The sequence below is a fragment of the Filicampus tigris genome, chromosome 11 (assembly GCF_054856515.1).
Source record: "Filicampus tigris isolate MCC_2025a chromosome 11, RoL_Ftig_1.0, whole genome shotgun sequence".
Taxonomy (NCBI): Eukaryota; Metazoa; Chordata; class Actinopteri; order Syngnathiformes; family Syngnathidae; genus Filicampus; species Filicampus tigris.
The window spans coordinates 18,533,632-18,547,506 of NC_141227.1; the positions used below are offsets into that span (position 1 = coordinate 18,533,632).

At 42.4% G+C, this 13,875-nt stretch overlaps 1 protein-coding gene across 2 annotated transcripts in view; it reads right to left on the reverse strand.

Moving 5' to 3' along the window:
* Positions 1 to 904: 904 nt before the first annotated feature.
* LOC147140022 (protein bicaudal C homolog 1-like) overlaps positions 905 to 13,875 on the reverse strand; it is a 59,965-nt gene continuing 46,994 nt past the window's right edge. The window contains exons 10-21 of one of the 2 annotated variants that reach the window (XM_086045900.1): positions 12,204 to 12,411; positions 10,634 to 10,801; positions 9,813 to 10,000; positions 9,600 to 9,741; positions 8,154 to 8,307; positions 7,449 to 7,608; positions 7,329 to 7,368; positions 6,601 to 6,755; positions 6,303 to 6,465; positions 5,301 to 5,464; positions 5,044 to 5,143; positions 905 to 3,174 (exon numbers count right to left, since the gene is read on the reverse strand). In XM_086045900.1, coding sequence (XP_085902026.1) covers positions 3,047 to 3,174; positions 5,044 to 5,143; positions 5,301 to 5,464; positions 6,303 to 6,465; positions 6,601 to 6,755; positions 7,329 to 7,368; positions 7,449 to 7,608; positions 8,154 to 8,307; positions 9,600 to 9,741; positions 9,813 to 10,000; positions 10,634 to 10,801; positions 12,204 to 12,411 — 1,770 coding nt within the window. In that variant the 3' untranslated portion in view covers positions 905 to 3,046. The remainder of the gene's footprint in view (positions 3,175 to 5,043; positions 5,144 to 5,300; positions 5,465 to 6,302; positions 6,466 to 6,600; positions 6,756 to 7,328; positions 7,369 to 7,448; positions 7,609 to 8,153; positions 8,308 to 9,599; positions 9,742 to 9,812; positions 10,001 to 10,633; positions 10,802 to 12,203; positions 12,412 to 13,875) is intronic. The other variant, XM_086045901.1, reaches the window with a different exon arrangement.

Here is a 13,875-nt window from a genome sequence, read left to right on the forward strand (position 1 = left end):
GCAGCAAAATAAGCAAGCTCAATGTGTTTTTCGCTAATTAATTGTAATTCCCCTAGATAATGTCCAACTATTGAACGGCGATGTGCATTTAAGTTTGCATCTGATTGGTCAAATTCAGGTAAAAGCAAAGAAAATTATTGCATGTCTTCACAATATGCATATTGCATAGGCCAATATCACGATATCAATATTTTTTCGATATATTGTGCGGCCCCAATATATACATACATACACGCACACACACACGCAGTCAATAGGCGTGAACGTGACAATGGTTGTTTCGGTGTGCCCGTCAATTGACTGGAGACCAGTCCAGGGTGTACCCCAAAGAATTTGAAGATGAGTGGCTTATAAAAGCCAAATGTCAGTATCCATCTATGAAGGTGCACAACATGGTGCTGTGCCAAATTATTACTCTTATTTAGTTAATGTTCTTGTGCTAATGTTGTGCCCATCTTCAAACGGGCTGTGTTTAAGCAACACTGCCCCCTTGAGGCTTGATATGACGTCATTGGCATTTGGACCAACAAGACCCAGTGGACTGCTTTCTAGTTTTCAGACATAAAATCCATAACCCATCCATTTCCTGTCACACTTTTCCTCATCAGATCAGAATCAGCACTCACATTTGTTAGAAAATGTGCATAGAACAGCATGAAAAGTGTTTTTGCTGGCTTCATTCCATCTAAAAATACAGCAGCCTGTGGAGAATCATTTTGCATATCAACTGCGTGAGAATGTTCTGGAAGCAGGAAGGTAGCAAGGGAATGAAAAGCTTTTCGATAGCGTCAGACAGCCGCCATCCTCCACTCGGGGCCTCCCTGGAGTCTCGCTGGAACTTTTGGAAGAGAAATGCACACCAGATGGAATATTTCCCAGACAAACCACAAGAAAAGAAAAGAGCAATTTTGCATACATTTATTACCTTCAGAATAGCAATGTTTGAACATTTATTTATTTTGCCTGACTTATGATTTATCAAAACAAACAAACAAACAAAAAAACTTTGTTAAGACAAAACAACTGGAATAACAAACGAGCTTTTTGGCCACGATGCACAAATCCTTTGGTGCAGAATTGTAGCTATTCCTAAAACAAACAAAAAAATGTTCAGGATTGAAAAGTTGCATAAATGTTACAGAATTCCTGTTAGTGGTTTTACAATTTCTCATAAATGTACCATGGAACTGCAGTACAAAGACGTTTTCCATTGAAACCCTTTTGACATCAAAACCGCACATAGAAGGCTGTGCGACTTGTTGAAAGGACGTGAAAGTAAACTTTTTTTGGGGGGGAGGGGGGACAGGATGAGTGCCTTCATGATCCACCGAAAAACAACATCAAACCTCGGATAAAGCACTTCTTTTTCGACAACATTCACCGGTTAAGACGAGAAGCAGAGTCAAAACACTTTGCATGTAGTGCCTCAAGTAAAGTTCCAGGTTCCATTTTGTATTCTTTTCAATATGGGTTGAATTTTTTTTTTTTTTATCGGCAACCTTGTCAGAAAATTACAACCCCATTCACAATGGCTCAAATAGATGTAAAACAGTCCAAAAGTGGTTGAAAAATTCGAATTGAAGTAAAATAACCCAGATGCAAGGCACTAATTTGTTTTCTGCTGGTATTTTCCGCCGCATTTCGATGCTTTTGATGCATCCACACTCAACAGGCACTCACTTTTTTAAAGGCACTTTTTACGAACGCAAAAATAAAAAATCGCGATTCTTCACTTGTAATACTGTCATACATTAACATGACTACTCATAATTGCACTTTTGTTTTAAATCTAGCCTTGAAATCTTCAAAGTTACGTCTGGGAAAACTTGAGAATCACGATGTACCTGTATAATCCTCTCACTTAATTAAATGGGTCTATAAAATATAATTTTGAAATATTCTAGCGTTTCTTTGCATTCCTTCAAATGAGTATTTGTGTTCCCTGTGAGATGCAGTCAGAGCAAAAAGTCCCTTCTTCAAGCAAAAAAAAAAAAATAAAAATAAAGTTAACTGGCACTTGAGGCTACAAAAAGTTCCATAACGAGGTCCTTGCTCCGCGGAGAAGGCAGAGGAGTGCATTGTGGGATTTCGAGGCCACCGAGAGGCTGACAAAAAAAAGAGACTGGGGGGAAAAAAAAAAGCCTGTACAATAAACAACCAGACGAAAACCTGTTGCGGCCATCTAAGCGCTCCACAGATTGAGAAACATGTACATAAAATGACAAAAATAATAGCAAATAATCATATTAAGTCATTCGTAACGTATAAAAAAAAATACACATGTAAACTGATTACCATTATACATCCCGCCCCGTCCCCTAACATGGAAGTAAAAAAAAAAAAAATCATAAAAAGAGTACAAAATTTGGTCTAGGAAATACACGGACGCAAACGATGGCGAGATGTCGGAACAGCTGCTGAACATAAACACGCTCTTGGGAGGTATGTTCCCAATCAAAACACTTCCCTTTTTGGTACACGCCAGCCAGTCGTCCACTTTGGTGCGCTGACCTACTTTGCACTTTTGTTTGGTCGTGTCTTCCCACCCCCAATCAGGACGGCTAAGTGCTGACACATTTGGCTTGGTACACACACACACACACACAAACACACCAAAAAAAAAATGCATCTGTGCTTTTTAAGTCCAATGCATAGTTATTATTATTATTCTTTCAATCTAGGCAATGAAGGCATTCACAGGCAAAAGTCTAGTAACATTAAAGTGCATGTCACCGACACAGCTGCAGCGGCGTCAGTGGGTAAAATGATTGTACTAATCATTCTGCCTGTTCCCTTGAAATACTGGAGTCGCTTTAGTCAGAGGCGCACAAAAACTTCAGATCGACTCAATGGCTCGGACAGGAGTGAACGCCGAACCTCAGGAATCCCCTTTCCTCCCCGCATGATGGTTGGCAAACAATGGCTTTGAACTGGATGTTTATACGAGATGGCGCTGTCAACAGTCTGAGGCCGAAAGAGGGAGAGGGCCGAAACAAAAACGGCGGCGCCGCGCCATGGAGAAGGAACGGCGCCGGCACGGGATAGCCTACCACCGGCCGCTGACGCTGGCCATGTCGGCGTGGAACTGACGGGAGAGGCGACCGCTGGCGCCCCCTTCCAGGAAGGACGAGCGGATGGGGGGCTCGAATAGCTTGCGCCGATTCTTGTTCAGTTCTGAAATGACATTGGCACAAAGATTAGCAAAGAAATCCGTGCTGACTTACTGACTTTTGTTTCCGCCAGACTTGTTTGATACAACGTTGTTGTCGTGAACGCGTACAAAACAAGTCAAAGTGTTTAGCACCAGGTTCGAAATAAGCAGTTTTACATCTCAGTTTGCTAGGCAACTTTTTTATTTTGTGCCTCAGCCACACACACTGAATAAAAAAACTGATAATCGCTCACGTGGCCTATCACGGCTAATTGGAGGTCGAGGCCAACTCGGTGTGTTACGTACGCAGCAACAGCTAGCTAGCAACGAGCTTTTGCTAGCTACTAAACACGTTGCAAGTCACCCCTAAATGAGTAATTTGAGCCTCCGTGGTGGTGATAAAGCTACACTTCTGAAAACTATCATTCTCTCAAACGAGGAAAGACAGAGAGACCATGCTAATTGCTAAGCTAACCTAAGATTAAAGCGGTGAACATCCGACTTTGAACAGACAAATGAATATACTGTACGTCTAGACTCTGGAGAGAAAAACATACTTGCTAAACAGAAACAGAAAAAAATTAAGTTCCGCTATGACAAATGTTAGCTAGGAGGAGTGGCTTTTTAATCAACTAAACTTTGCCCATTCAGAAATACTAAATTTAAACCAAAAATATATATATTTACATATTTATTTTCATACTTGTGTTGATATAATATACATTTATCAGTATATTTGTGTTTGAAATTGCCCCATTGAAAATGTTTCTAGATAAGAAAATACACTCAACTGCTACACACAATGTGAATTTAAGAAATAAAAACTGTTGATAATATTAAAAAAAAGTTAATGTCAACATCCATTGCCTTTATTTTCCTATTTCATATTACAATACCCATTAATTTATTGCTTGTGTTTGTAAAAAAACATACATGGGAAGCGGACCTTGAAAAAAAAGCAAATACAATTGCAACCGCAATATTGAGGTGGAAAAAAAAAAAAATCGCAATTAGATTATTTTTCAAAAACATTCAGCCCTAAATCAAAAGTCAGCTGGGAAAGGCCCCAGCTCCCTCGTTACAAGCGCTACAGATAATTATTGGATGTAAGCTTTTCAGCCCAGATTCACGCACAGGCGCTTCTGCTTTGTTGCAGTCAAAATCACTTCAGCAACAGAACTGCCGAGTCCAAAAACATGACATCACTGACGAAGAACGGCACCCAAACATAAGCGTTGGAGCCCGTGTGTCAACAGAGCAAAAGTGGAAAAATACAAAAACACCGACACGCTCATTTGCAAAGAATGTAAATGAATCCCTTTACTTTCCACTTACAGAGGGGGATTGGCCATCTCTGACACTAACACACAAGAGGTGGTGCCTTGCATAGAACATATTCTTGAAAAAAATATGTTTGGGTTGACTCCCATTTTAAAGCGTAAGTCAACGAAACGAAACGTACTGTGATGAAAATGACATCACAACTGCTCACAACGACCAATCACGGCTGACCTGTTTTCTGAAGCTGAGCCGTGATTGGTCGCTACCTGAGCCCTAAGCAGTTCTGATGTTGTTTTCAGTCGAAAGAAGACAAAATGGCCGCCCTCGGAGATGGCTAATAAACGAGTGCATTTTGCTGCTTAACTTATATTCCACAAACGCAAAATTAATCAGAATGCCGTGTTTCAAATCGTGGGCCTGCTGGGAACATATTGTTGAAAAAAATATGTTTGGGTTGACTTCCGCTTTAAGTAAATTCCATTATGAACTTGGTCAGGGAATGAATGACACTAAACTAAGACAGGATAACATTGTAACGGACTGATCTGCACAAATGATCACTACTGCGCTTCAACTCAGTGTTCCAACAGAATTTGCCAGTCTTGAAATACCTGAGATGGCCAGTAGCATTTTCCTGCGGGCGCCAAAGGTGGTGATGCCCAATTCCTTCAGGTCCTGGTCGGTTAGAGTCAGGAATGTCTGGAGGTCGATCTGGAAGTGGCAACAAGACAGCTTTAATGACTACAATCATTTCAAAAGTCTTCCCAAAGAGTGGAAGCTGTTATAGCTGCAAAGAAAAAGACAAAACCTTGCACTCCCTGATGCATTTTGCGCTCATTATGGCCAATGCGTCTTGTTCCCCGCTTACCTCCTGTTGTTGAAAGACGTCGGTGTACTTCCCCAAGCCCAGCTTGCTAAAGAGCTCGGGCAAGTCGGAACCCTTGAGGGAGGAGTTGAGGCTGCAGCCGTTGCTGCCCGTCACTGACGAGATGCAGTCCATGTAGTTGCTGCTGCTCAGGTAATGTTCAGCCGCTGTGCGTCAAATAAGAAAAACAAAACAAATATCGCATAACCAAGCAAAATACAAGGTGCACAAATGTAAAGTGCAATGCTAAAAAAAAATGTTTATGAAAAATAAAACGACAAAAAAACAATGATACATAATACAATTGATAAATAATGCACAAATGACATAATAAGTAGTAGTGGTGAAAGAATAAATAGTATTATTAACAGTAGAATGTGCAGTAGTAGTTGTAGAAGTAGTATAAGAAGTATAAGTACAGCAGGAGTAGAAGTACAAATATTATTAATATAGTGGTAGTAGTTGTAGAAGTAGTATTTTACATCCATTCTTCTACTTGCTAACACATTTTGACTGACATAGCGATAATTAAATGGATGGTGTTTTGCAATTGCTATAATGCAAATAGAGTCTACTGTGCATACAGAATACAGCGCAGTATATTATGTAACATGGGAAAAATGTCGTATTGTGAATTCAAACGGATGCAGGACAGGAGACACATTCTGGCAAAAGGTTTGCTGATATTTGAAATTGACACAAAAGCATTCTGTCCTTTCTCGGTCAGCCTGCACCCCAAAAAGTCAGGAGGGCCAATCGCCATGGCAACCGTGAAGACCAAGAGTAATGGTGCGGAATGGAGAGCAGCTGCCACCCGAGGGCAACTATAGCTCAATAAGAGAGAAGACATTTTGATTTAGTATTAAGTGCACATGCGCCTAATTGAACGGCCAACCGCACCTTTAATTACTTTGTCGTCATCAGTAATAATACTACATAAATAAATAAATACACAATAACTAAGCCTGCAGTTAAACGTAATGGGATTCTAGACACGCCGCTGACCCGATTTGTTCTGCTTCCTCTTGGGGCTGCTCACAGCGGCAGGGAAGTCGGCGTGGGGCTGCAGCCCGTTGGACGTGCCGTTCCTCTCCCGCCAGTTGTCGGAGTCACTGCCGTTGGCCACGCCCTCGCGGCTGCCCGCACGGGACAGGGACAGCGGGGAACCCTGAGGGAGGAAGTTAACCCAAAAATTAGGCGGACCTATCCGAAAAGTCGATATTAGCTTGAGAGACATTGATCCGTCAGGTCCGAAATGGGGGTGGGGTGGGTGCCGGGGGGGGGGGAGGGGGGGGTGTCAAACCTCATAGGTAGTGCTCATGCTTGGCTTGTAGGGCACGTGATTGGCTCTCCTCAGTTCCTTGATGGTTTCAGCCGGCATGGACTTTGAGAAACCAAGACCGCTCCAGGTATTAGTCGGGGTCCGTACCTCGGTCACCACGGGTTTCTTCAACATGGCTGTGTGAAAACGTGAGCACATTTTTTTGGTTGACATTGATTTTTTTTCCCCCCTCCCAAATTCAAACACCATATTTTTAATTTAACAATATGCTATTCTGCAACCTTGACCTTGATATGTACATACATATCGTATTCAATTATTTTGTATACAATTTTCTGCTCAATGCGTCCAGGTGAAGGCAAGTTATAGCAATGAAAGACAACGCCGTCATTCCTTGTTGTCGTTGGATTATGCGCGGCTCGTGGGCGTAGGGCTCGAGTCGGCAATTTCATGCCCTGCTCATGACAACAAAGTGTGTTGCTGCTACGCTATCAAATAAACATGCAATTAGAATCAACTATTTAACATACAATGCTTCACAAAGATAATGCGCCTTATGTATGAAAATAGACCCGTTCGTTGATATGGCGCCTTATAGTCCGAAAATTGCGGTCACGAATAAGCGCAGTACAGCGAATGCAATCTAGCACATGCTTACTGTTAGTTTAAAGGGACTTAAAGGGAAAGGAAATGTGACTGTATTCAAGGATTTGACCAACTGAAATTATCTTTACAAGATGTGAACTCACCTTTAGTTGCCAGCAGCTTTTTCTGTTCATAGTCAAATGCCTTGGAAACAAAAACAACATTTTCTTGTCTTCATCAAAATATATATATATTTTTTTCGGTGTGTCTATGTTAGCACGCACCTGCATGTTGGCAAATGAGCTCTGCGGGGCCAATCTGATGCGCTCCCTCTCGTTCTGCTGCGCCGCCCTCTCGGCCGCCCGCTCGCTGCCCGGCGCCCTCTTGTCGGCCACTGGGCAGTCTGACGAACTGGACTCGGCGTCCGACAGGAGACAATCGGAACTGCACAGAAAGTAGCATTTAATTACAGAGGTACTTTTTCCCCCATAAATTTTCAAATACATCTTTTAAGATGAAATACGTTTTTTTTTTTTTTTTTTAGTGGTTTCTGAGTAATTTTGGGCTGCTGAGTCTGAAAATGAAATCAGTTTCTTTGAATTGGCTCTAGTTTTTGAGCTATTGATATGTTTGACAAATAACTGATCATTTGGAGAAATAAAATGCTCATCATTTATTTTCTAATAAAAGTGAAACAAGTCCGGTACAGCGTCCGCGTGGTCGCACATGAACCACGGAAGGAAATGTGTAAACATGGACTAATTTGTTTGTATTATATTTTTGATGAATGTTTTTTGACAGTTTACGTGACTTCCACTCTCATAACTTGCGTATTAGCACTTAGCAAGAAATATCTTCAAAAATGACAGCCAATGTCATTTTTTAAATTCAGCGACATCAAAATTTCCTAAAAAAAATATCCCCAAAATGTGTGTTGACCAGTATTTTAATACTCTTCTCCATTTGCTAAATTAGTAATTCGGACATACTGCAGGTGGGAATTCTTGGTGCCCTGCAGCAGCTCCACAGCTTGCCGTTTTCCCGACGACTTCTTGCACGAGGCCAGCATCTGCTTTAGATCGTTGCCGCTGGCCGAGTGCGAGGGGCTCCTCGGCATGCCCACCTCCACAAATGTGTCTGAGCCTGGGAGACATAAACAAAGACTGCGTTAAAAGTCCCACTAGATTTGTGGATTGGTGAAAAACAGCAGCTGTGAAATCGGCTTTCGCTCGGTCGCTCCATGCTGTGCAACAGGATGTGTAAGAGTTCACGTGCGTATAATCAACACTATATGAATATGCATTTAAGTTCCGAACGGGCCAAGAAAAATAACATGATGTCAGGCGATCTAATGGAGCTCTCGGGGGAGGATTCACGTTGAAGCGGCCCACCCTGCAACGACCCGGGGTGGGGTGGGCGAGCCAGTCCAAATACACTGTGAGACACAGGAGGAGGTGATGGAAGGATGGAACCAAGGAGAGACGACGGGTGGGAGAGGAAACCTGCCCGTGACGCACCACATCAGGGAGGACGGCTTCGGTAAACACGCCAGAAAAAGGAGACGCGTGAGAGAGAACGATCTGAGGGGGAAAACCGCCTGTGCGCACCGCCAGGAGGCCAGAAGTTAAACCGTCTCCTCTGGTGTGTAATAAACAGAGACTTGCGAGGTTAAGAACTGCACCGGGGAAATAAGTTCATTTGAAGTATTCTCGGGGATTAAAAATTTACACAAATCTTCTCACGAGTCCTGAACTTGAGGTGAAAATGATAACAGCTCAGGAGACGACAGGTTCATACAAGTCATGTATTCAGGGATTTATTTTGGGGGTGTTTAAAAGTAGACATAATATGCATTTTTAACCCAATTTAAAACGGTACCCTGGTGGCTTGGAGATTTTTTTCCCCCCAATACTGCTTGATATTTAATTACTGATTACCCCATAGAATAAAAATAGATTTTGCATTATTAACTCATTCACTGCCAAACATTTTCAGACCCGCTTGAACCCTAACGTTTGAAAAAATATAAATAAATTCCTGGGATTGAATGGCTGGACTGTGAAAAGATGAATAAATTCGTCAATGGCAGTGAATGAGTTAAACAACAAAATGTGCCTATGGGGGGGAAGGTATTATTAATGTGAATTTTGGGTTGCCATCCTCACGTTCTACACCATATTATCGGTGACTTTGAGCGCATATGGCTTTAAAAGGCGGGGCGTGGCCTAGTGGGTCACGTCGGCGTGAGTAAATGAAAGTAGGGTAGCGAGCTAGCGACTGGCTGCCAACTGGGCCTGGGCGCCAGTTGTGCCCACCGTGTACGAATGTTTATTGTGTTTACATTGTTGCTGTTTACATTGTTTACATTGTTAATAAAAGATTGTACTGAACGTCCAATGGATTGCGTTGCGCATACGGTTGAAAGCGATGAGTACCTTCATCGGTGCTGGACTTGCTGGAAAGAGGTTCGGACGGATTGTGTCCGCTGGCCTCTTGGACCGAGTCGCATGGCGCCGGACTCAAAACCGTTTCAGCAAGTGAGGCAGAGGCTATCCTCCCGTAGACGGAAGCCGGATGCTGCACAGACGATGCCAAGTCAATATATGAGGGCGTTTATAAATAAGACAGAGTTGAGAACACGGGACGACCTTAACGTGGCCGTTGAGAGCGCAGGCTGCCTTGGCGCAGTCGGGGACGCCGTTGGGCTGCTTGTCGATGGGCGCCAGGCCCGGTGGAGGGGAGGGCGTGCTCTGCGTGTAGCCCTGCACGCCCGACAGTAGGATGCTGCTCAGGGTGGCGTGGGTGGCCGGGTGCAGCATCAACTGGGATGAGAAGGCTGGGGAAGCAGAAGGCAACAGCGGGATTCCTTTTTTTTTTTTTTTAAAGAAATAGCCATCCATCCAGTTTCAGTCTTGTCCCTATTAGACTCGCGAGTTAGCAGGACTAGAAAAAAAAAAAAATTCTGTCTGACAATACTTAGTGACTTTTTTTTTTAATCTTGCACGCGACAAATATTTCTTATGAAGAAAAAACAAACAAACTGTAAGAATGAATAAATGTATTATTTTATGATTATTATTACACAAACTAAAACTAATAAAAACTATTTAAAAAAATAAGCATTTTCGAAAAATAAAAACAAATCTACTCTAAAAACTGAGCAATATTTACTGCTAATCTGACATTTTGAGGATTTGGAGAATTTTAAAGTAAACAAGATCTCCAAACCGTTAATCGATTATCAAAGTAAATACGGACTAGTTGTCAATTCATTGTTGCACCTCGGAGGTAATGTGAGCAAATCCGTTATTTCAGAAAATGTGTATCAAACCGGTAGCCCTTCGCATGAATCAGTACCCAAAAAGCAGCTCTCAGTTTCAAAACGGTTGTTGACCCCTTCAGATGCACTGTACAAATTTCCGCTAATTTGATATGTAAGAACAAAAAAATATAGCTCATATCCCGTCACCTTGGGTACTGGTGAGCGAGCTGGGCCAGAGAGAGGGCGTGGGTGTGCTGGGGCAGGGGGCTTGCAGGGGGCTCATGGAGGAGTTGAGAGTGTTCAGGACGGCATTGGGGGCAGCCGAGTTAGCCAGCGAGTTGGCTAGCGAGTGGGACGCCGTCGCACCCAGGAAGCCTGTGGACAAAACGAACACATCAGCCGCGGTCCGGTCAAAGCATAACTTTTTTTTTTTTTTAAACTAATCACATTACGCCAAGACCTCTGGGAAAATAATCTCGCTTTTCCTATGTTTGAACAAGAATTCCAGCGTGAGAAGGAATTTCTCGCACGTCCCATCCGACGTGTCTCGGTACCCAATTGAAAGCTTGTTATTGAGACAATGTGCCGCTGAGTGCTTTGACCCAAAGGCAGTATATGAAAACACAAAGAAGCAGGTCTGTGGCTTTAACAAGGGCTAGTTTGGCTCCGGGAGGAAGGCACGGGACTCTCCTGGCAGGCTGCTCTGTAATCTGAGCAAGAGAAGCATGTAGCAATTACTAACGGACGGGATGTGGGACCGTCCACAACGTTCTCCACCAACTTTGAACCAATTCTCCAGCACCGGGCCTGCACGGAATGGTATTATTTTTTGGCGACTGATTATTTACATTTGAAATCTACTTTTCCCCCTTTTCATTTGGCAGGAAAAGTACGGTCATAAAATATATGTTCATTGAGTTTAAACAGGGAACACATTGCCCATAAGGAAGTACAGGAAGGAGCAAGTTTTATGCATCTTTAAAATTGAATGGCGCCTTGAGATACATGTGGCTTACAACTTACGGTAAGTGTTTTTCGAGACACGAGTAGTCGATTTTTCAAACTTGAGATACGAGCGATGGACTCAACCCACTCCACATCAAGCAGCAATTTGGCAGAATTAATACTGTTAATTGAGAACCAGTTCCTCTCAGCTCATCAGTACGGCACTAATATTAATCTTTCTCCTCAAAGGATGAAGAATATATACACTGTGAGAACAGTTTGTGCTCAAACTGTTGCTTAAATGGATTCATCATAAATGCTATTTACCGTTAGCACGTAGCTAGTGGACTGAAAGGCAAAGCTCTGTGGGTGATTTAAAGGTGAAATTGACTTGACATTTACACAGTGAAATCTTAACCTGACTGGCATTAAACAGCTTGAAGCCTCTTTTTTTGGAAGAATTGTTCACTATTAGCTAGGGATGTAACGATGATTCGAAAATCGATTTAAAATTGATTCACCCCAATTAATTGATTCGATTAATCGAAAATCGAGTTGCTTATATTCATCTAGAAAATTATGTCTTGAAACGTTTTTTCATTCCAGATGTATAGCACATTTTGAGTGTGTAGATATTATTTTGCTTTTGCGCCAAACATAATTGCGTATTGCGTTTGTGGATGGCTGCAGAACCACACCAGTGCACAGAGACAAGCTGGTAGCAATTTTTTTAAAAATTGGGAACTTAAAATCGAATTGAAGCTTGAGTGAATCGTTACATCCCTACTATCAGCCATTTGTATTCCATTCTCAGTGACATTTTTATTCTTACTACCCAGGTTGCTGAGCCCCAGACCAGCTGAGGCCAAGATGTCCAGACCAACGGGACAGATGAGGGACGGCGAGGGCCCGTTGGGGGCCGGGTTCACGGCCGCCGGCGGCGAGTAGCAGGACACGCCGTTGCTTTCCAGGCCCAGCAGGAACTTTCGGGCTTCGTACATGTTCACGGCGTTCCTCTCCACGCTCTTGACGATTACAGACTGAAAGAGAAGCGAGCGGGAGAGACAGGTTGCGCAATCAAAGCGTGAGCAAAGAAAATGATCAAACGTGTGTGTGCTTATGTAAAACACGTGAAGAGAATGGGAGGGGAGCGGAGAGGGTTTGGGAATGTTGGACTCGGAGATAGGGAGTGAAAGGGAGGATGAGGAGGGGAGATAAACAAGATGGAAAGGAAGGAAGAGGGGAATTAAGGAGAGATTAGAATGACGCTGCGTCAGTGTGGGAGCAAAATTTGATGGATGACTTTTATTTTCAGCACATCACGTTCACTCAGACACACGATGGAAATATGAAGGAGGTATCGTGCCTACTTTCGATGTCACAGAAGGAGGCATGAAAGTCAACAATAAAAGGTTATGATGAGGAATCTTGAGAGAAACATGTGGGGACAATTATCACACGCAGTTGAAAAGTCTGTAATAATGATATTGTACCACAAATTGTTGTCTTATCCAGATTTGATTTGAACAATTCCGCTGGCTTTCCAAAACTATTTAGCGACACGGCCAAAGGTTCACCGTCATATGATAGTGACAGCAGCGTGCGTGCGCTCTCAAATGCCGCTTATGATGATGCTGATAGGTTTGGAAAACGTAATAGGATGGGAAAATAAAGCAGGAAATAATGAAAAGGAGGCCAGGTTTCACTCAGGGCCAGAATTTTTGGAAATGTAACAGGCTCACACAAAAACACAACAAATTAAAAATTGATCCGATGAGATATGACAGAGATGTAATGTAAGTGTACACGGAATATGTTAAACGGGCCAACTGCTGCCAAAAGTGCAATTTGGATCAGATCTGAAGGACTGGACTTGACATCTCCCGTCACACATCGCACATGTTATGATCAAATCATGTTTTTTTTCATTATTTTCATTAGATGTTCTATTTTATATGAAGTGTTTGATGTGTTTAGATCTGGGTTCCAATTTCATTTCACGTCATACAAATGAGGGATTCTTTTGTGCCATGAATTTATAAATATGTTACATCATTCGGATCGGGATTAAATCTGGTTTCATTTTTGAGCCTGTACACGCACCATAAATTTTATTGCTGTGATTTTTTTGTTTTTTTTTGTTTTGCACATAATTTTCAAGTGACATCAGAAGTTTTATAATGTTATGCAAAAGACCAATCAGGAACACATAACCGCAACATCTGTCGGAGCCATGCCACCCAAATGAACACATATTCTGCCTGGCTGCGGCCATACATGATGCAAATATCTTTGCGTAAAACTTGAAGCCACACGCTCCCAGTTAACACAAATATTAGGAAAATTAATCCAATATGAGTTGTAGAGAAAAAATCAGGTCAGACCACTCATACATCATCCCATCGCACGGGCTGTTTCCAGTCAAGCCACAAGCTCCGCCCTTCTTGGATAGCAAACAATCATAAATGCGAAAAAAAAATAAAACATTGTGTTTGCATTTTGCC